The sequence below is a fragment of the Mobula hypostoma genome, chromosome 12, assembly GCF_963921235.1.
Source record: "Mobula hypostoma chromosome 12, sMobHyp1.1, whole genome shotgun sequence".
Taxonomy (NCBI): domain Eukaryota; kingdom Metazoa; phylum Chordata; class Chondrichthyes; order Myliobatiformes; family Myliobatidae; genus Mobula; species Mobula hypostoma.
Window position 1 is genome coordinate 57,473,842 of NC_086108.1, and position 21,983 is coordinate 57,495,824.

General features: G+C 40.6%; 1 protein-coding gene across 2 annotated transcripts in view; it reads right to left on the reverse strand.

Annotated features, from left to right (window-relative positions):
• Positions 1–19,161, reverse strand: part of LOC134355176 (retinoid isomerohydrolase-like) — a 42,551-nt gene extending 23,390 nt beyond the window's left edge. For both annotated transcript variants that reach the window (XM_063064964.1, XM_063064963.1), the window contains exons 1-5: positions 19,151–19,161; positions 17,284–17,366; positions 9,079–9,229; positions 3,472–3,579; positions 681–822 (exon numbers count right to left, since the gene is read on the reverse strand). In XM_063064964.1, coding sequence (XP_062921034.1) covers positions 681–822; positions 3,472–3,579; positions 9,079–9,229; positions 17,284–17,366; positions 19,151–19,161 — 495 coding nt within the window. The remainder of the gene's footprint in view (positions 1–680; positions 823–3,471; positions 3,580–9,078; positions 9,230–17,283; positions 17,367–19,150) is intronic.
• Positions 19,162–21,983: the final 2,822 nt, after the last annotated feature.

The following is a 21,983-nucleotide window of genomic DNA, read 5'->3' on the forward strand; positions in this document are numbered from 1 at the left end:
CTGCTTCCTAAAAATAAAAGGAACAAGTTCACACATCTCAAGTTGTGCTGACAAAGGTCATTGGCATACTTCAGCTGATGGGATGATTTAAGACGCATATACAGTACTAGAGGCCATAACTTTAAGGTGAGAGTGAGCAAGTTTAAAACAGATGTATAGGGCAAGATTTTTTTTCTGCAGAGTAGTTCTGCACATTGGATATTTGTCAGTCTTTGTTGTGTGTGGTTTTCCATGGATTCAATTGTGTTTCTTTGCTTTGTGGGTGCCTGCAAGAAGATGAAACTCAAGGTTGTATGTTGTTTACATACTTTGATAGTAAATGATTTACTCAGAATTTTAGGTGCCTGGAATACACTCCCACAGGTGGTGGTGGAAGCAGATATAATAGTAGCATTTAAGAGGCTTTTAGATAGGCACATAAATATTCAGGGAATGGAGGGATATGGATCACATGTTAACAGAAGGGATTAGCTTAATCTGTTAGTATACTCTACGCAGACATTATGGGACAAAGGGCTTGTTCTATGTTCTATGGGTTAAAACCACACTTTGATCATCCAATTTACAGTGCTACATTTTAATAATTAAGCATAGAATTCTAACAGTATTTATCACCATTTGATGTGACAAAACTCTTTAAACAACCAATAATAAATGCATTACATATAGCAGTTAATGACCTTTTGTATCGTTTCCAGTGTCTCTGGATTGACTTTTGTAATGTAGTTTGTTTCAGTACAGGCATAGAAGTCTTCTCCAATTGGATAAACATTTACCAGCGCATTATCAGTAATTTCTACTCCTTCAAAATAGGAGAAAAACCTAAAATAAGGAGAAATAAAAAAAAGGCAGCAAAAGAACATGATTGAAAAATTCTGTACTATATACTATTCATCTTAATTTCTATTATAAGAATAGTTCTCTGGGCGCACACATAAAAAGTAGAAAGACGACTTGGGACAATACTTATTTTGTGAGAATTGTTAGGTATTATAATAGTTTTAAAAATATAGTTTAATACATAAATTTCAATATATCCAGTTTATTTCATAATGAAGGTAATTGATAATATGTGCTCTTGGACAATCATTTTTTCAGCTCTGTATAAAATTAGCTTTTCTGTTTCAGTAGGAGGCTCTAGTTTCTGTTTCCTTAATGACAGACAACGGCAAAAATGAGATCATGTTTTCAAACTACAAAAATGTGAAAAAGGATCTAGCGCTTTCCGGGCGTATATGACAAATAAACTCTTCTTGGGCTTCCAGGCGGGTACAAGTTTCAATTATAACTAACTTTTCAATGACAATCTTTGCCATCTTCTTCAGGGATGATGCCTGGGCATGTCTAGTCTTTAAATACCATTAGTTATAATTGATACCTGTACCCAGCTGGAAGCCCAAGAAGAGTTTATTTGTTATAAAAAGTAGTTTATTTTTAAATTGTGCTCTGCATTTACTTGATAACTGTGAAATAAAGGTGTTTTGCCATTCATAGAAGGTATAAGGCCTATTAACATGCATATCCGGTGATGTCGAATGCAGTCAAGATGTGTGAATTTTAACAGTGACCTAGTACAATAGGAATCTAGGCAACTAGTAACCCTGAGGCAGAGAGAATGCTGTAATGATGGCAGTAATGCAACAATGTGGATGCCAACTGCCATAAAAACTCAAAGAAGATGAAAAGGTAGATAGAATCCTTACAGTCCACAATAACTTTCCCATTGAACACTTCAGCTAAGATCTTTTACAGATGAGCAGAAAACAAAATTAACTGTAAATTTGCTACGTGGCCCTCTTCCTCCTTCGGCTTACCAGGCTCCATATGAAAGCACCAGGCTGAGGTGAGACAGGAGATGGGTTTAAAATTAGCTGGGACTCCAGGTAGCAGTTTCACGTGGCCGGTTGGGAGCAAGTAACCATCAGTGTTCAGGATGAGAGCTCAATTTCATGGCACAACTTTCATGTCATTCTACAGGTGTCTGTGGAGATTTGATCAAAAGCTACCAGAAACAACAACGGAAATTCCCAACTCTTTAATATTATGTGAGCATGCTGCTACTTAAGTGGTTTTATTTACTGTATCTATAGTGCTGTTTGTAGATAAATAAATGTTTTGATTTTGTACATTATTTTGATATGTTAGTTACCATCTTTCACTTTAGTTAGAAGGAAAATCCTAAATCCTAAAGTCCTATGGAGTTTCTGGTGTATTATATCACAAAGAGCACTGTTAACTAACCCATACGAGCTCAGTTACTTATTGTTCAAAAAATACTAGTTTTGATTCATGGAAGATGTAGCTTCCTTGGGGAAATTGTCTTTTATAATGACTACAGATTGAACCAAGCACAATTAAGATCAAAAGTAATGTTGGGTGATAAAAAAGAAAACCTTTGTACCTTGGTGGGTCTTATGACCTCAGTATCCAAACTGCTTTTTAGCCAGTGAATACTTACAGTGTAATTACTGCTACACAGTGGGAAAGGAAGGGCAATAAAAACGTTACTATTGATGCAACACACACAAAAAACACTGGTGAACGCAGCAGGCCAGGCAGCATCTATAGGAAGTCGATGTTTCGGGCTGGGACCCTTCGTCAGGACTAACTGAAAGAAGAGCTAGTAAGAGATTTGAAAGTGGGAGGGGGAGGGGGAGATCCGAAATGATAGGAGAAGACAGGAGGGGAGGGATGGAGCCAAGAGCTGGAGAAGGGAGAGGATCATGGGACGGGAAGCCTGGGGAGAAAGAGAAGGGGCAGGGGAGCCTGGAGGGTGGAGAGCAGGCAAGGAGTTGTAGTGAGAGGGACAGAGGGAGAAAACAGAGAGAAAAAGAAAAGGGGGAAAAAGATAAAAAAAATATAAAACAAATAAATAAGGGATGGGGTGTGAAGGGGAGTTGCTTTTTGTGGAACAATTACAATCAGCATGGTTATCTATAAGCAAGACCCAGCGATGCAGAGGTAGACTACAAAAGAAAGGATAACTAAAGTAGTTGCAAAATAAGGAGACCAAACAGTGACCTTGCATTGAAATCATAAAAGGAAGGGAAAACACGGGTGCAAAGCAATGCAGGTCTCTTGGCTAATATTGGCAATGAATAAGTATTTTGAAAGGCAAAACGTTCTAATATTAAAAATTAATTACACTAATGATGTAAATGCGTAAGTGACATTATTTTAAGTTACCATATTGATCAGTTTCAAAAAAGGCTCTACTGAAGAAACTTGATAGATCAAAATTGCTTTTCTTATTCCAGTTCGTTATGTGTTTTGGTTGCATGATGTATTTGTAGTTAACAGAGCATGAATTGATATAAAAAATAACTCTTCAACTTTTCAGCTTGTTTGGTTTTGGTAACTTAGAAATGGAAATGCATTAAACAAAAAGATTCAATAATACAAGAAATACATAGAGCTAATTCTGTGACATACGGGCATTCTTATTTAAATTGTAACACATATTTTTGTAACCTGGAGAAGATGTTCTTGCATGGATCAGGGTAAGCAAAAGTACCAAATTCAGTGATCACAATTCGCTTCTCAGTCATTGCCCTCACATAGGCATCAGTTTGAATAAATCTGCAAAATAAAAAAGTTTTTCCTGATAAATAATAATTTCACCAAATTTTATTTTTCAGATTAAGTTTGTGCATTCAAAGTTCTAAGTAAATTTATTATTGAAGTAGGTATATGTAATCATAGGCTGAGGATCACAGAGCTTCCCCTTGAAACTTTTTGAAGAAGCGTGAGCACGTCTCATCCTGCTTTAGTCTGGATCTTGGAACAGAAGATGATCTTGGAAGCTCTGAGCCTGCCAACTTTTCAGCTCTCATAACTCCTTCCTCACATCCACTCCCTTGGACTGCAGAAGGAGAAGTTGCTGCAACTCTGTCTGAAGTAAACACACTTCCCTCTGCAACACACACAAAATGCAGGAGGAACTCAGCGGGTCAGGCAGCATCAATGGAATGAATAGATAGTCAACATTTCGGGCTGAGACCCTTCTTCAGAATTGAGGAGCTGGGGGAAGGTGCCAGAAGGGGAGGGGAAGAAGGCTAGCTGGTAGGCGATATGTGAAGCCAGGTGGGTAGGAACGATCAAGGGCTGCAGAAGAAGGAATCTGATAGGAGAGGAGAATGGACCATAGGAGAAAGAGAAGGAGGAGGGGACCCAGTGGGAAATCATAGGCAGGTGAGAAGAGGTAAAAGGTCAAAATGGGGAACGGGTGGTGGGGGATAGAATTTGCTTAGCAGAAGGAGAAATTGATGTTCATGCCATCAGGTTGGAAACTTCCCAGATGGAATACTCTTTGGGTGGCCTCATTTTGGCACAAGGGAATGGGAATTAGAATTAAAACGTTTGGCCACTGGTAAGTCCCGCTCATGACATGCGGAGTAGAGACACTGGATGAAGCAGTCCCCCAATTTACGACAGGCCTCTCCGATGTAGAGGAGGCCACATCAGGTGCACTGGACACAATAGAGATTTGCAGGTGAAGTGTTGCCTCACCTGGAAGGACTGCCTGGGGCCCTGAATGGAGGCGATGGGGGAGGTGTATGGGCAGGTGTAGCACTTGGGCATCTTGCAGGGATACATGCTGGGAGGGAGATTAGTGGGGAGGGATGAATGGACAAGGGAATCGTGGAGGGAGTGATCCCTGTGGAAAGTGGGTGTGGGTGGAGTGGAGGTATAGATATATTTAGTGGTAGGATCCCTTTAGAGATGGCGGAGGTTGCAGAGGATAATGTGTTGGACGCAGAGGCTGATGGGGTGGTAGGCAAGGGTAAGAGGATCCTGCCTTGCTATCTGAACCTATTTCAGTCCAAAGTTGCTCTGTACATCAATGATCCTAAGGGTCTTATCACTTACTGTATGTTCTCCTCCTGTGGTTGACTTCACAAGTGCATCAGGAGGAGGAAACTGGAGGTCCATGAGCCAGTCCTCTTTGGGGGATCAGAAGTGGAAAGGGTCAGCAACTTTAAATTCCTTAGTGTTGTCATTTCAGAGGATCTGTCCTGGGTCCAGCATGTAAGTGCAATTATAAAGAAAGCACGGCAGCACTTCCACTTCCTCAGAAGTTTGCAAAGATTAGGCATGACATCTAAAATTTTGTCCAGCTTCAATGCATATGTGGTGGAGAGTATATTGATTGGGTGCATCACAAGCCTGGTATGGAAAAACCAATGCCGTTGAATGGTAAATCCTGCAAAAGGTAGTGGGTATGGCCCACTCAATTACAGGTAAAGCCCTATCCACTATTGAACATGCCTACACAGAGTGTTGTTGCAGGAAATCAGTATCCATCATCAGGGACCCCTACCACCTTGGTCATGCTCTCTTCTTGCTTTGCCATCAGGGGAATGCACTGGAGCTGCAAGACTCACTCCATCAGGTTAAGGAACAGTTAATACCTCTCAACCACCAGGCTCTTGAACCAGAAGGGATAGCTTCACTCAACTTTACTTGACCCATCACTGAACTGTTCCCACAGCCTATGGACTAACTTTTAAGGACTCTCCATCTCATATTTTCGATATTTATTATTTATTTATATATATATATTTTTTCTTTCTTTCTTTTTGTACTTGTACAGTTTGTTGTCTTTTGTGCATTGATTGTCTGACCTGTTGGTGTGGGCTTTCATTAATTCTATTATAGTATTGGATTTATTGAGTATGCCCACAAGAAAATGAATCTCAGTGTGGTATATGGTGACATGTATGTACTTCTAGAATGAATTTATTTTGAACACGTTACATTTGTCAGGATTAAACTCATCTGCTGTTTCTCACCCGTTTCCAAGTGATCTATTATTCTGCTATATCATTTGCCAATCTCCCTCACTATCCAGAATTCTGCCAACTTCTGTGCATCTGCAGACTAACTTATCAATCTACCTACATTTTCTGTCAATTATGTACATACATTGCAAACAACAGATCCCAGCTCTGATCCTTGTGGAACAGCACTGGTCACAAACCTCTCCAACACTTACAGAAACACCCTTTCACCAGTTTTCTTTGTCTTCTCTAGCCAAGTCCATTTTGAATCCAATCTACCAATTTTCCATGGATGCCATGTAACTTAAGAATAAGTCCCTGGCATGAGGGACATCAGCCGGCTGGTGGCGTAGTGGCATCAGTGCCGGACTTCGGAGCGGAGGCTCCCGAGTTCGAACCCAGCCAGCTCCCCAGGCACGCTTTCCACCCATACTGTGTGGAGCGTCGAGCTAGCAACTCAGCCTCATAAAAAAGAAATTGCCTGCTACAGAAACATCAACAGCAAAAAGTTGATGGCCTACGCTCTCTTGTGAGTTTAAAAGGCAATTTCCTTTTTTTAATGAGGGACATTGTCAAAGGGTATACTAAAGTCTATGAATATGGATGAAGAGAAATTCAAGCAAGTAGTTATGGTCTTGTTGTTAAGATCATGGATGGAGTAAGTATGGATGAAGAAGTTGAAGGAGTTTCAATGATTATATGAAGACTGATTATATAAATTTGCCGATGATACAGCCATTGTTGGTAGAATCTCAGGTGGTGACGAGAGGGCGTACAGGAGTGAGATATGCCAATAGTGGAGTGGTACCGCAGCAACAACCTGGCACTCAATGTCAGTAAGACGAAAGAGCTGATTGTGGACTTCAGGAAGAGTAAGATGAAGGACGACATACCAATTCTTATAGAGGGATCAGAAGTGGAGAGAGTGAGCAGTTTCAAGTTCCTGGGTGTCAAGATCTCTGAGGATTTAACCTGGTCCCAACATATCGATGTAGTTATAAAGAAGGCACGACAGTGGCTATACTTTATAAGGAGTTTGAAGAGATTTGGCATGTCAACAAGCACACTCAAAAACTTCTATAGTTGTACCGTGGAGAAATTCTGACAGGCTACATCACTGTTTGGTATGGAGGGGCTACTGCAAAGGACTGAAAGGAGCTGCAGAAGGTTGTAAATCTAGTCAGCTCCATCTTGGGTACTAGCCTACAAAGTACCCAGGACATCTTTAGGGAGCGGTGTCTCAGAAAGGCAGCTTCCATTATCAAGGACCCCCAGCACCCAGGGCATGCCCTTTTCTCACTGTTACCATCAGATAGGAGGTACAGAAGCTTGAAGGCACACACTCAGCGATTCAGAAACAGCTTCTTCCCCTCTGCCATTCGATTCCTGAATCCTTGGACACTACCTCACTTTTTTTTTAATATACAGTATTCCTGTTTTTGCACATTTAAAAAAATCTCTTCAATATATGTAATTGATTTACTTGCTTTTTTATTACTATTATTTTTATTTTATTGTTTATTATTTTTTTTCTCTGCTGGATTATGTATTGCATTGAACTGCTGCTGCTAAGTTAACAAATTTCACGTCACATGCCAGTGATAATAAACCTGATTCTGATTCTGACTTAAGATATAATGACACATTTGGGGAAAACAAGAGAAGTTAACTTGGAGGAGAGAGTCTTGTTATTGTGATTATGTAATCAATCAGTCAGAATGAGAAATTACTTACTTGTCAAGGTAAAAGTATTTTGTGTGAATATTCATGGTGGGGACTTGTAGGTCAATAGAAAATAAAGTTTTTTTTCCGTGAACCGAATCCTTGAAAAGAGAAAGTGCCAAAGGCAAGGAAGGATGGCTCAGATAAATGTCACATCCCACCGTAACTTGGGCAAAGCAGCTGCTGAAAATTTTAACCAGAAGCAAAGGAGGCTCTGGATGGGATCAAGATGTAACAACCATGAGCTAAGTTTGAATAATAATCAGGATGTCGATATGATCATTGAAAATGAGAGAGAGGACAGACATTTCAGAAGAGACTTATGAATGGAGTGGATATTATTGTCCATATAAATATAATGTTAAATCTGTAATGGCAGTAAGGTGCTCTAAGCTCACAGTATAAAGGAGAAAAGCATAAAGATGTATAAACCATCAATGCCAGATCACACATTTTTCGCCTTTATTTTCCCTGAAACATTTTGCCATATTATACAAGACTGGATTACAATTTTATCAACAGCTTGAGTTTCCTTGGAATGCTTTGCGAGGACCTAACTACAAGGTAAAATTCCTTTAGGGCAGCCACTCAAGACTGTATGAGCACTGTAGATCAGGCTAAAAAAACCTTGCTGAGCATTTTCTCAGAAAATAATCAAATGTATACAAGGAAGAAATGCTTTTGTAACTGAGCAAGTGAAAACCTGGCAAAAGTAAGGATTAATTTATAGCTTAGTGATGCTGGTTTACCCATTTGAAGCATTTCCAAGTTCTTTTATGAAGTTGCTAATCTCTTTATTTTCTACAGGTGTAAAAATATTGGAACATAGAAGATTACAGTACAGGCCCTTTGGCCCATGATGATGTGCCAACTTATATTATAAGATAAGATAGCATTATTTGTCATGGGTACTTTGAAACACACAGAGAAATATGTCACTTTCATTAATGACAAGCACAGTCCTAGGATGTGCTTGGGCATCCCACAAGTGTCGTTAGGCTTTCAGCAGCATCCTAGCACGCCCATAACTTACTAACTTCCACCTGTACATCTTTGGAACTTGGGAGGAAACCAGAGCAGAAGTGGTTCCATAACCTCATCCATGTGCATCTCCAAACTGATTATGAAAAACATCACAGATGAGTAAAACTCCATTCTCCTCAGAAACTACACATGTAAACACCATGTAGGAACCATCTGTTTGAACCACTAGAAGCAGAGGAAACCAACATTCCCCTCTGTCTCATGTTATCATCCCAGATGTTTCCTGGCTAAGTCAGTTAGAACAACAAAGACTTTTTAAAAATTTTAAAAAGTGCACCCAGTACAAATTTCATAACTTGGTTAAAATATGAAGGTAATATTATGAGAACACGAAGTAAGTTTGTTCCAAAGAATAAGCTGTATTTCTTTTAAAATTAGAAATGATGACCTTATTTTGTGATGTTTAATATTTCCATTCTATCTTCAGATTTATTCAGGTCCTCTCCAAATGATTACACTACTATTTGTACGAAATAATTGCACTTTTGTCTGGAGAGGAACTGAAAATGGAAAATTATGCAATGAACTATACCTCCGGTAGTAGGTGACTTCTCCATTCTTGAAATCAAACTTGTGAAGGAGAGCTTGTCCATCAAATAGATGATAAAACGGCTCTGAGCCAACTTCAAATAACCCAGGTCCACATCGTAACAGGCTGCCCGTTAACCATGAAGGAATGGTGCCTAAGAGAAAAGTCAGAAGTCAGTAATAGTAATATTATTTAAATATCAAGAGCAGGTGGTTAGATTTGTTGGAGATGTTCGTGCTACATAAGTGGTAGGCAATTACCACTAGTTATTACATTAATCTATGTCTGAATGTTTGTGGGGGGAATTGCAAATGGAATTAAAGATGACGTAATCATCAGTAAACTCCTCACTTCTTACCTTGCCATGCAAGGAAGCCATTCACAGACAAGACAAAGATAGGTGGACAGGTATTGTTGAGGAAGAAGGAGTCTGCAAAAGGACTTGACAGATTAATAAAAATAACTTAATTATAGAGCACTTTTCATACAGATGATGTAGTTCAAGGTGCTTTTCAATGGGATAAAGTGCAAACATGTAAGTAAAATAAAAATAAACATGAAAGTAAAAGGCAAAACAATGCTATTTGAAAGCAAGGTTAAATAAATTTTGCGCTGGCATTTAAAAGTGTCAACTGGGTCTGCATCCCTTATAATTTTAGGTGTTGAATTCCACAGTTTAGGGGCATATTTCAAAACAGCTAACCTGCCAGTTATCTTTTGAGGGAGATTGTTATTCTGACTTTTCAAGGGAAGCCAAATTCCCAGATTTATCTCTTTTGGCTTTGGGACCAACCAAAAGCATTTCAATTTTATCTTCATTTAGTTTTAGGTAATTATTGCTCATCTATTTGCTTACTGCAGCCATAGCAGAAGACCGAGATTAGGAGAATGTGCAATTCTGAAGTGTCATCTCTGGACTTCTCTTGAATCATGGAAGGATACTCAATTGCTGTAGTGGGGCTTGAATGACATCACAGTCTACAGAATGACAAGAAGGCTTCACTCCCAGGTGAACTCAATGCCTTCTATGCTCACTTTGACCATCAAAACATGGAGGAACCTTCATGAACTCCCACACAGCATGAGATAGCCAGCAACTTTAAGTTCCTCTGTGTTATGATTTCAGAGGATCTGTCCTGGGTCCTGCATGAAAAAAGAACGGCAGCACCTCCACTTTCTTCAAAGTTTGCAAAGCTTCTAAATGACATCTTGAATTTTGGCAAACTTCTCTAGATGCATGGTGGAGAGTATATTGACTGGTTGCATCATGGCCTGGTATGGTATGGACACACCAATGCCTTTGAATGGATAAGTATAGAAAAAGTAGTGGATCACATCTGCACCAGGTGTGTCGAGCTGCAGCTCCTTAGGGATCGCGTTAGGGAACTGGAGCTGCAGCTTGATGACCTTCGTCTGGTCAGGGAGAGTGAGGAGGTGATAGAGAGGAGCTATAGGCAGGTAGTCACACCGGGGCCACAGGAGACAGAGAAGTGAGTAACAGTCAGAAGAGGGAAGGGCAAGAAGCAGGTACTAGAGAGTATCCCAGTGGCAGTCCCCCTTAACAATAAGTATTCCTGCTTGAGTACTGTTGTGGGGGATAGCCTACCTGGGGGAAGCAACAGTGGTCGTGCCTCTGGCACAGAATCTGGCCCTGTGGCTCAGATGGGTGGGGAAAGGAAGAGGATGGCAGCAGTGAAAGGGGACTCTATAGTTAAGGTGTCAGATAGGTGATTCTGTGGATGCAGGAAAGAAACGAGGATGGTAGTTTGCCTCCCAGGTGCCAGGGTCTGGGATGTTTCTGATCACGTTCATGATATCTTGAAGTGGGAAGGAGAACAGCCAGAGGTTGTGGTACATATTGGTACCAACGACATAGGTAGGAAAAGGGAGGAGGTCCTGAAAAAAGACCACAGGGAGTTAGGAAAGAAGTTGAGAAGCAGGACCTCAAAGGTAGTAATCTCAGGATTACGGCTTGTGCGACCTGACAGTGAGTATAGGAATAGAATGCAGCGGAGGATAAATGCGTGGCTGAGGGATTGGAGCAGGGAGCAGGGATTCAGATTTCTGGATCATTGGGACCTCTCCTGGAGCATGTGTGACCTGTACAAAAAGGATGAGTTGCATTTGAATCCGAGAGGAACCAATATCCTGGTGGGAAGGTTTGCCAAGGCTATTGGGAAGAGTTTAAACTAGAATTGCTGGGGGGTGGGAACTGAACTGAAGTGACGGAGGAAAGGGAGGTTGGCTCACAAATAGAGAAAGCTTGGAGACAGTGTGAAAGGGAGGATAGGCAGGTGATAGAGAAGGGACGTGCTTGGTTTGAGAAGTGTCTATTTTAATGCGAGGAGTATCATGAATAAAGCAGATGAGCTTAGAGTGTGGATCAGCACTTGGAGCTATGATGTTGTGGTCATTACAGAGACTTGGATGGTGCAGGGGCAGGAATAGCTACTTCAAGTGCCAGGCTTTAGCTGTTTCAGAAAGGACAGGGAGGGAGGCAAAAGAGGTGGGGGTGTGGCACTGTTGATCAGAGATAGTGTCACGGCTGCAGAAAAGGAGGGAGTCATGGAGGGGTTGTCTATGGAGTCTCTGTGGGTGGAAGTTAGGAATAGGAAGGGGTTAATAACTCTACTGGGTGTTTTTTTATAGACCATGCAATAGTAACAGGGACATTGAGGAGCAGATAGGGAGACAAATCCTGGAATGGAGTAATAATAACAGGGTTGCTGTGGTAGGAGATTTTAATTTCCCAAATATTGATTGGCATCTCCCTCGAGTGAGGGGTGGAGTTTGTTAGGTGTGTTCAAGAAGGTTTCTTGACACAAGATGTAGATAAACCTACAAGAGGAGAGGCTGTACTTGATTTGGTATTGGGAAATGAACCCGGTCAGGTGTCAGGTCTCTCAGCGGGAGAGCATTTTGGAGATAGTGATCATAATTCTATCTCCCTTACCATAGCATTGGAGAGGGATAGGAACAGACAAGTTAGGGAGACATTTAATTGGAGTAAGGGGAAATACGAGGCTATCAGGCAGGAACTTGGAAGCATAAATAGGAAACAGATGTTCTCAGGGCAACGTACGGAAGAAATATGGCAAATGTTCAGGGGATATTTGCGTGGGGTTCTGAGTAGGTACGTTCCAGTGCGACATGGAAAGGCCGGTAGGGTACAAGATTCGTGGTGTACAAAGCCTGTTGTAAATCTAGTCAAGAAGAAAAGAAGAGCTTACAAAAGGTTAAAAAAACTGGGTAATGATATGAATCTGGAAGATTATAAGCCTAGCAGGAAGAATGAAATTAGGAGAGCTAGAAGGGGCCATGAGGAGGCCTTGGCAGACAGGATTAAGGAAAACCCCAAGGCATTCTACAAGTACGTGAAGAGCAAGAGGATAAGACGTAAGAGAATAGGACCAATCAAGTGTGACAATAGAGAGGTGTGTATGGAACCAAAGGAAATAACGGAGGTACTCAATGAATATTTTGCTTCAGCATTCTCTATGGAAAAGGATCTTGACGATTGTAGTGATGACTTGCATGGACTGAAAAGCTTGAGAATGTAGATATTAAGAAAGGGAGATGTGCCAGTGCTTTTGAAAAGCATCAAGTTGAATAAGTCACTGGGACCGGATGAAATACACCCCAGGCTTCTGTGGGAAGCGAGGGAGGAGATTGCTGAGCCTCTGGCAATGATCTTTGCATCATCAATGAGGACGGGAGGGGTTCCGGAGGATTGGAGGGTTGTGGATGTTGTTCCATTATTCAAGAAAGGGAGTAGGGATAGCCCAGGAAATTATAGGCCAGTGAGCCTTACTTCAGTTGTTGGTAAGTTGATGGAGAAGTTCCTGAGAGGCAGAATTTATGAACATTTGGAGAGGCATAATATGATTAGGAATAGTCAGCATGGCTTTGTCAAAGGCAGGTCGTGCCTTACGAGCCTGATTGAATTTTTTGAGGATGTGACTAAGCACATTGATGAAGGTAGAGCTGTAGATGTAGTATATATGGATTTTAGCAAGGCATTTGATAAGGTACCCCATGCAAGACTTATTGAGAAAGTAAGAGGGCATGGGATCCAAGGGGACATTGTTTTGTGGATCCAGAACTGGCTTGTCCACAGAAGGCAAAGAGGGGTTGTAGACGGGTCATATTCTGCATGGAGGCTGGTGACCAGTGGTGTGCCTCAGGGATCTGTTCTGGGACCCCTACTCTTTGTGAATTTTATAAATGACCTGGTTGAGGAAGTGGAGGAACACACATCAAAGTTGCTGGTGAACGCAGCAGGCCAGGCAGCAACTTTGATGTGTGTTGCTTGAATTTCCAGCATCTGCAGAATTCCTCATGAATGAGGAATTGGAGGGATGGGTTAATAAATTTGCTAATGACACAATGGTTGGGGGAGTTGTGGATAGAGTGGAGGGCTGTCAGAGGTTACAACTGAACAGTGATAGGATGCAAAACTGGGCTGAGAAGTGGCAGATGGAGTTCTACCCAGATAAGTATGAGGTGGTTTATTTTGGTAGGTCAAATATGATGGCAGAATATAGCATTAATAGTAAGACTCTTGGCAGTGTGGAGGACCAAAGGGATCTTGGGGTCCGAGTCCACAGAACACTCAAAGCTGCCACGCAGGTTGACCCTGTGGTTAAGAAGGCATATCATGCATTGGCCTTCATCAATTATGGGATTGAACTGAAGAGCCGAGAGGTAATGTTACAGATGTATAGGACCCTGGTCAGACCCCACTTGGAGTACTGTGGTCAATTCTGGTCGCCTCACTATAGGAAGGACGTGGAAACCATAGAAAGGGTGCAGAGGATTTACAAGGATGTTGCCTCCTTATGAGAATAGGTTGAGTGAACTTGGCCTTTATTCCTTGGAGCGATGGAGATGAGAGGTGACCTGATAGAGGTGTACAAGATAATGAAAGGCATTGATCGTGTGGATAGCCAGAGGCTTTTCCCCAGGGCTGAAATAGCTAGCACAAGAGGGCATAGTTTTAAGGTGCTTGGAAGTAGGTACAGAGGAGATGTCAGGGGTAAGTTTTTTTTAAGCAGAGTGGTGAGTGCGTTGAATGGGCTGCCATTGGCAGTTTTGGAGGTGGAAACGATAGGGTCTTTTAAGACATTCCTGGATAGCTACATGGAGCTTAGCAAAATAGAGGGCTATGGGTACAGCCTAGGTAGTTCTAAGGTAGGGACATGTTTGGCACAGCTTTATAGGCTGAAAGGCCTGTATTGTGCTGTACGTTTTCTATGTTTCTATCCTCATAGCCCATTATGGGTAAACCCCTCCCTGCTATTGAGTGCATCTACATGGAGCGCTGTTGCAGGAAAGCCGTTATCCATTATCCAGGACCCCACCATGCAGGTCATACTACCTTCTTGCTGCTGCCATTAAAAGGTGGTACAATAGCCTCAGTACCTACATCAACAGGTTCAGGAACATTTATTACCCATCAACCATCAGGCTGTTGAACCAGAGGGAATAACTTCACTCAACTTCACTTGCCCCATCACTGATCTGTTCCCACAACCTATGGACTAACTTTCAAGGACTCTTCATCTTATGTTCTCAATATTTATTGTTTATTTATTTATTATTTCCTTTTTGGTATTTTCACAGTTTGCTATCTTTTGCACATTGATTCTTTGTCCATCTTTTTGGATGCGGTCTTTCATTGCTTCTATCATGTTTCTTGTATTTACTGTGAATGCCTGCAAGAAAATGAATCTCAGGGTTCTATATGGTGACATACATGTACTTTGAATACAAATTTACTTTGAAGTTTGAAATAAGTGGCAAATGGAATATAATTTGGGGCAATGTACAGCCATGCACTTTGGTAGAAGGTATAAAGCCATAGACCATTTTCTAAATGGGATGTAGATTCAGAAATCAGAGGTGCAAAGAGTCCTAGGGCAAGTTTCCTAAAGCTTAACTAGCAGATTAACTTAGTTGTAAGGAAGGCAAATGCAAAGTTAGCATTCATTTCAAGAGGACTAGAATATAAAAGCAAGAACGTAATGCTAAGGCTTTATAAGGCATTTGTCAGATGACATTTGAAGCACTGAGAGGAATTTTGGGTACCATATCCAAATAAAAACATGCTGCAATTGGAGAGGGTTCAAAGGAGGTTTACAAGAATGGTCCTGGCAATGAAAGGGTTACTGTATAAGGAGTGTTTGATTGCCCTAGGCCTGTACTCACTGGAGTTTAGAAGAATGAGGGGGTATCTTATTGAAACCTACGGAATATTGAAAGGCCTAGATAGAGTGGATATGGACAGGATGTTCCTAATAGAGAAGCATCTAAGACCAGAAGGCACAGTCTCAGAAATTAAGGACATCCCTTTGGAATAGAGTTGAGGAGGAATTTCTTCAGCCAGAGAGTGGTGAATCTGTGGAATTCATTGCCAGAGATGGTTGTGGAGACCAAGTCACTGAGTATATTTAAAGCAGATGTTGATAGGTTTTTGAATAGTAAAGGTGTCAAAGATTATGGTGAGAGAATATTAATTTGCCATGACTGAATGGTGGAGCAGATTCGATGGGCCAAATTACCCAACTCTGCTCCTTTGTCTTACAGTCTAAGAAAACAATTGCCACATTAAAAGGAACTAACATCCCACTCAAAATCCATATCAATGAAAAGGTCGAGACAACAGGGATCACTTCTGCTACTTTGGCTCAAATCTCACTAGCTCTCTTCGCCATCAAGGAGCACTCAATACCACAAATGGTAAGCCTCTGTCATTTTCTCTGGTTTTCCTTATATGGCTAGTGTTCTCTGTATTATCCTTTGTAGCTTGAAATCGTGGTCATGTACTCCTAGCAGCAGTGAATGCTGAATGGTTTTCTCTATCTGTGAAAATAAAATCCTTGGGGTCATTTGGGGCCATGTGTTCACTAACAATGGCATCCTTCAGATATGTAGTAGATTAGTGAATAAGCAGGACCCTTGCAGTCTTTACTGAGTAGATTAAAGGTAGCACATACCTCAAGATTACTTGGGTAAAGCTGTGCTCTATGGCCATTTCAAGAACAAATGTAATGCAGAGAAGGGCCAGAATATATTATAATGCCAAATACTCATTAATCCTGCCAATAACTGGAAATACCCAAGGCACAGCCATTCAGTCTGTAGACATAGCCACAACAGGCGGCCCAGGATAAATCCTGCTGCTGGGGCAGGGAACCCTCGGCCTCTGTACATCAGGCTCTTCTCTGACTTGTACACTGACAGACCTCATCTTATTTTGTCAAAATGTTGCATGACTTCCTTCTCTATTCACAAAGCCAAGTATCCCATATCCAATATAATAGTTTTCTCAAAAGTTTAGTGCATGTACTTAAGTCTTTTCTAAGCATTTTAAAATTGTTCAATTAGCTTGTTTGTTCTATTGTTCTTTTTTCTAAAGTGCACTATAAACTTCTTGCAATAAATTTCATTTGCCAAGAGTTTCCTTTAGTGTTGTTAGTTCTCCTGAGTGAAGTCTGTTACCATAAAAAATCGTCATTGTTAACTGTATTTCTGAATTTTAACTGCAAAATTTTAAATTGTTCACGTTAAAAAGTTGCTAAAGGGGACCACCAGATGGCATCATTTTTCTCCACTTTGGAAAACAATTGTTCATCACAACTTTACTTTCTGTTCTTAATAGATTTATTGCCCCTTAATTCTAATAGACATCAAATTTTTGCAAGCCTATTAAATGGTATTTTTAGTGGGGTTGTTGAAAGTCAATACACATATCATGTAAATTTTTCTCATCAGCTTTTCTTGTTACTTCATTAAGTTTAGTCAAGGTGTCTGTAATAAAGATGTACTGCCTGTTACTTATCAATCTACATTTCCAACACACTAATTAATTTTGTAGCAGGTTATGATTTCCAACTATCCCCTTCATTGTCTTCAGATAGTTGTTGGGTTTGCTATTTTGGACAGGCAAAATACATTTCTACAGAAATACGTGGAAAAAATATAGTAAATTTTCAATTGAATCAAATCTACATAATTGGAGCAGAAGAATGTTTTCCAGAAGTCACTGTGACTTTGTGGAATGCTGATTAATATTAATGAGACTGATTGATAAGACTACAAAAATTAAACATTTAAATTGCTAAAGCACAAATAATATACAAGAACCTGTTTGCATTAAAATTTCAAAATTAGGTTTCTAAAAACAATCTTGAATAGTAAATAACAAACCTCTTATGCAGGTTGGCAATGGCTGAGCTGTTTCCTCTACTGTTTCAAACAACTTCCTATACCCACAACTTGGATGTTCGATTCTGAAATTTTAGTACATTATTAAATATTTCATTGACACAATTACCAAACTACTATTAACTCCTGATATTTTGAAACTATAACATTAAAGTATTCCAATTTTGTATGATGTAAGTTAACAAAACAAGAAATGATTACTTACTTATTTGCCATTGTAAAGGTCAGTTCAAAGCAACTCCACTTTCAGCAAACCAAGTGTGTTTGTTTCAATGTAACAGTAATTATATACAACCATGTTTAATCACGTTGTAGACTTAAGAGACTTAGACAGACATTTTGGCCATTCACCAAGTTTTAAGAAAACAAAAGCTGCTTTAAGTTTGCAAATCTGCCTGCTTTATTTCACTACTTAAAAGAATCTTAGAATTTTCTTGAATGGCCTATTCCTTGTTTTGCTTCAATCAGATTAAATTAACAAAGTATATTGCCACAATGTAGTTTACATTCCAACAATAAACCAAACAAAATTCTGTTCTCAGATTAGGAACCTCAAAATTTGTCTCAGCAATTCCATGGACTGGGTCTCAGAATGTCTTCCCAGTAAAATGCCACAAGAAATAATGAAGAGGAGGAAGATGGTAATTTAGAAATATCTCAAACTATATTATTCCATCTGTATTTATATTAGAACTTACAATTATGCAATAACCATCATAAAAAATTTGGTGTTAGTTACTATGATTATGAAACTATCATGTTATTATAAAATGAGTCCAAATAAAGGGTCTCAGTTCAAAAAGTCAACTGTGAAAAAAGACTAAGGAGCTGGTGGTAGACTGAGGAGAGCTAAGGTACCGGTGACCCCTGTTTCCATCCAGGGGGTCAGTGTGGACATGGTGGAGGATTACAAATACCTGGGGATACGAATTGACAATAAACTGGACTGGTCAAAGAACACTGAGGCTGTCTACAAGAAGGGTCAGAGCCGTCTCTATTTCCTGAGGAGACTGAGGTCCTTTAACATCTGCCGGATGATGCTGAGGATATTCTATGAGTCTGTGGTGGCCAGTGCTATCATGTTTGCTGTTGTGTGCTGGGGCAGCAGGCTGAGGGTAACAGACACCAACAGAATCAACAAACTCATTCGTAAGGCCAGTGATGTTGTGGGGATTGAACTGGACTCTCTGGCGGTGGTGTCTAAAAAGAGGATGCTGTCCAAGTTGCATGCCATCTTGGTCAGTGTCTCCCATCCACTACATAATATACTGGGTGGGCACAGGAGTACATTCAGCCAGAGACTCATTCCACCGAGATGCAGCACAGAGCGTCATAGGAAGTCATTCCTGCCTGTGGCCATCAAACTTTACAACTCCTCCCTTGGAGGGTCAGACACCCTGAGCCAATAGGCTGGTCCTGGACTTATTTCATAATTTACTGGCATAATTTACATATTACTATTTAACTATTATGGTTCTATTACTATTTATTATTTATGGTCCAACTGTAACAAAAACCAATTTCCCCCGGGATCAATAAAGTATGACTATGACTATGACTATGTTTAAGATTTCCAGCATCTACAGAATCTCTTATGATTTTAAAAAAACAGCTGGCTCAGTGTTCTTTAGCTCCTTGATCAACCAGGCCGAAAGGTAATTTAGGTAATTTCAGTAATGTGGCTGGTAACTGTAATCTGAAATAGCCTAAAAGTCACAAGACAGCAATAGGTAATAAATGCCAGCTTTGCTCTTGATGCCTGTGTTCCTGAATAAAAAAAAAAGAAATCACTATTATAGGCCCCGAATGAACGATCTTCTTATGAAGTTAATGAAACACAGCTTTGCACCTCGTCATCATCTTTATATGCTGTGCTGTATGATGTGGGCAATCATGGTCTACATGGCCATGATTTTTCTTGGGGCAAATATTTCTATGGAAGTGATTTGCCATTGCCTTCTTCTAGGCAGTGTCTTTACAAGACTGGTGACCCCAGTCATAATCAATACTCTTCAGCGATTGTCTGCCTTGTCTTAGTGGTCTCATGACCAGGAATTGTGGTATGCACTAGCTGCTCATATGACCATCCACCCAAGGCTTCACTGGACCCAGATCTGGGGGTGTAGTAGGGGGTGATGCTAAACAGGTGCTACATCTTGCCCAAGAGTGACCTGCAGGTTAATGGAGGGAAGGAACGCCTTAAACCTCTTTTGGCAGACACATATATCCACCCTGCCACCCCTCAAAAGCTAAAATTTATAGAAACATACAAAAACATCCATAAGCAGTAAGATATTAAATTATACCAAATAGCAGAAGATAAATAATGCTTAAAGTTTTATTGGCCATTGTACTACTGCATCAGATGCCCAGAGCTGGGCTCCATCAAACTGTCTTGTACACAGGCAAGACCTTTTGATTACCTGAAGCACTACTGCAGGGAATGGGCAAGTTTGAGAGCTGGACTATGCTCAGTGAAGGATTTTGGAACTGAGACTTGTTAGTCAAAGGTGAAGTGAGGGCTTTGGGTAAAGGTCTTCTGGGGTTGTCTGAGATTAATGAACCTTGGCTGTGTGGAATGTGCTAGAGGTGTTGGTTAGGGGGTGGGGTCTCTGTTTATTTTCTGATCCTTAGGGTCCTTCAGTGAATCAGGAATGATGAGCAGTCTTAATTCCAAGATTTCAGATTATATTAGAATATGAACAAACATACAAATACTAAATAAGCTCAGAATCAGGTTTGTTATCACTGGCATGTGACATGAAATGTATTAATTTAGCAGCAGCAGTTCAATGCAATGCATAATCTAGCAGAGAGAGAGAAAAAATAAAATAAAACATAATAATAAACAAGTAAACCAATTACGTATATTGAATAGATTTTTAAAAATGTGCAAAAACAGAAACACTATATATTTAAAAAAAGTGAGGTAATGTCCAAAGCTTCAATGTCCATTTAGGAATCGGATGGCAGAGGGGAAGAAGCTGTTCCTGAATCGCTGAGTGTGTGCCTTCAGGCTTCTGTACCTCCTACCTGATGGTAACAGTGAGAAAAGGGCATGCCCTGGGTGCTGGAGGTCTTTAATAATGGACGCTGCCTTTCTGAGACACTGCTCCCTAAAGATATCCTGGGTACTTTGTAGGCTAGTACCCAATATGGAACTGACTAGATTTACAACCTTCTGCAGCTTCTTTCGGTCCTGTGCAGTAGCCCCTCCATACCAGACAGTGATGCAGCCTGTCAGAATGCTCTCCATGGTACAACTATAGAAGTTTTTTTTTCATTGCATTTCTTGCTTCTATTTCTTTTTTTTTAAATTACTAATTGTTTTGCAACACCAACAAATTACATTCAATACAACCAATTGCCAATTACATTTTGACTATTTAACCCAGCCACCCCCCAACCTTCCGCAAGGGAAAGGTGGGTGTCATCATTTAGAAGACGTACAGCGGGGTCCATTGGTAATTGTACCCCCGTTAGTTCTGTAAGAGTACTGATAACCTTCCCCCACAAACCAAAATCCCCTGGACATTCCCATACAACATGTATAAAAGAGCCAACGGTTCCGTGGGGGCAAAATGAGCAATATGGGTCAGGAACCAGTCCCATTTAATGTCCAATTCTAGGTGTTAAATATGTTCTATGGCAAAATTTCAAGTGAACATACCAATGATTTGGGTTTTTCGAAGCACCAGCAGCATTATCCCAAATCGCATCTCAGTTCCAGTCTAAGTCTTGTCCCAATTCAGATATGTCCCTGTCCCAGGCTTCCATTCCTGATGTGGGCATATATTTCTGGGAGTTTAATTTATCATAGATATATAACACTCTCTGTCCTGGAGCACTCTGTCTCCAACTTAAAATGGGGTGGTCCTTTAAATCTGACTCCCTGGGAACGCCGTAGGCTTTACAAGCTGATCTTACTCTGAAGTAGAAGGAAAGAGAGTGTTTATCAATATTATATCGAGGTATCAGTTCTTGAAAGCTAAGGATAGTACTTGCCCCATTAATATCTTGAAGAGAAGTAATACCTTTATCCTCCCAAGTTCTGTTAGCGAATGGCTTCCCCCCAGATAGAAAATGATTATTGTAACTATAGAAATTTTTGAGTGTATTTGTTGACATGTCAAATCTCTTCAAACTCCGAATAAAGTATAGCCATTGTCTTGTCTTCTTTATGACTACATTGATATGTTGGGACCAGGCTAGATCTTCAGAGATCTTGACACCCAGGAACTTGAAGCTGCTCTCTATCTCTCTCCACTTCTGATCCCTCTATGAGGATTGGTATGTGTACCTTCATCTTACCCTTCCTGAAGTCCACAATCAGCTCTTTTGTCTTACTGATGTTGAGTGCCAGGTTGTTGCTGCAGCACCACTCCACTAGTTGGCATATCCCACTCCTGTACACCCTCTCGTCACCACCTGAGATTCTTGCAACAACGGCTGTACTGTCAGCAAATTTGTCAATGGTATTTGAGCTATGCCTAGCCACACAGTCAGGTGTATATAGAGAGTAGAGCAGTGGGCTAAACACACACCCCTGAGGTGTGCCAGTGTTGATCGTCAACGAAGAGGATATGTTATTACCAACCTGTGATCTTCTGATTAGGAATTCAAGGATCCAATTGCAGAGGGAGGTACCGAGGACCAGGTTCTGCAACTTCTGAATCAGGATT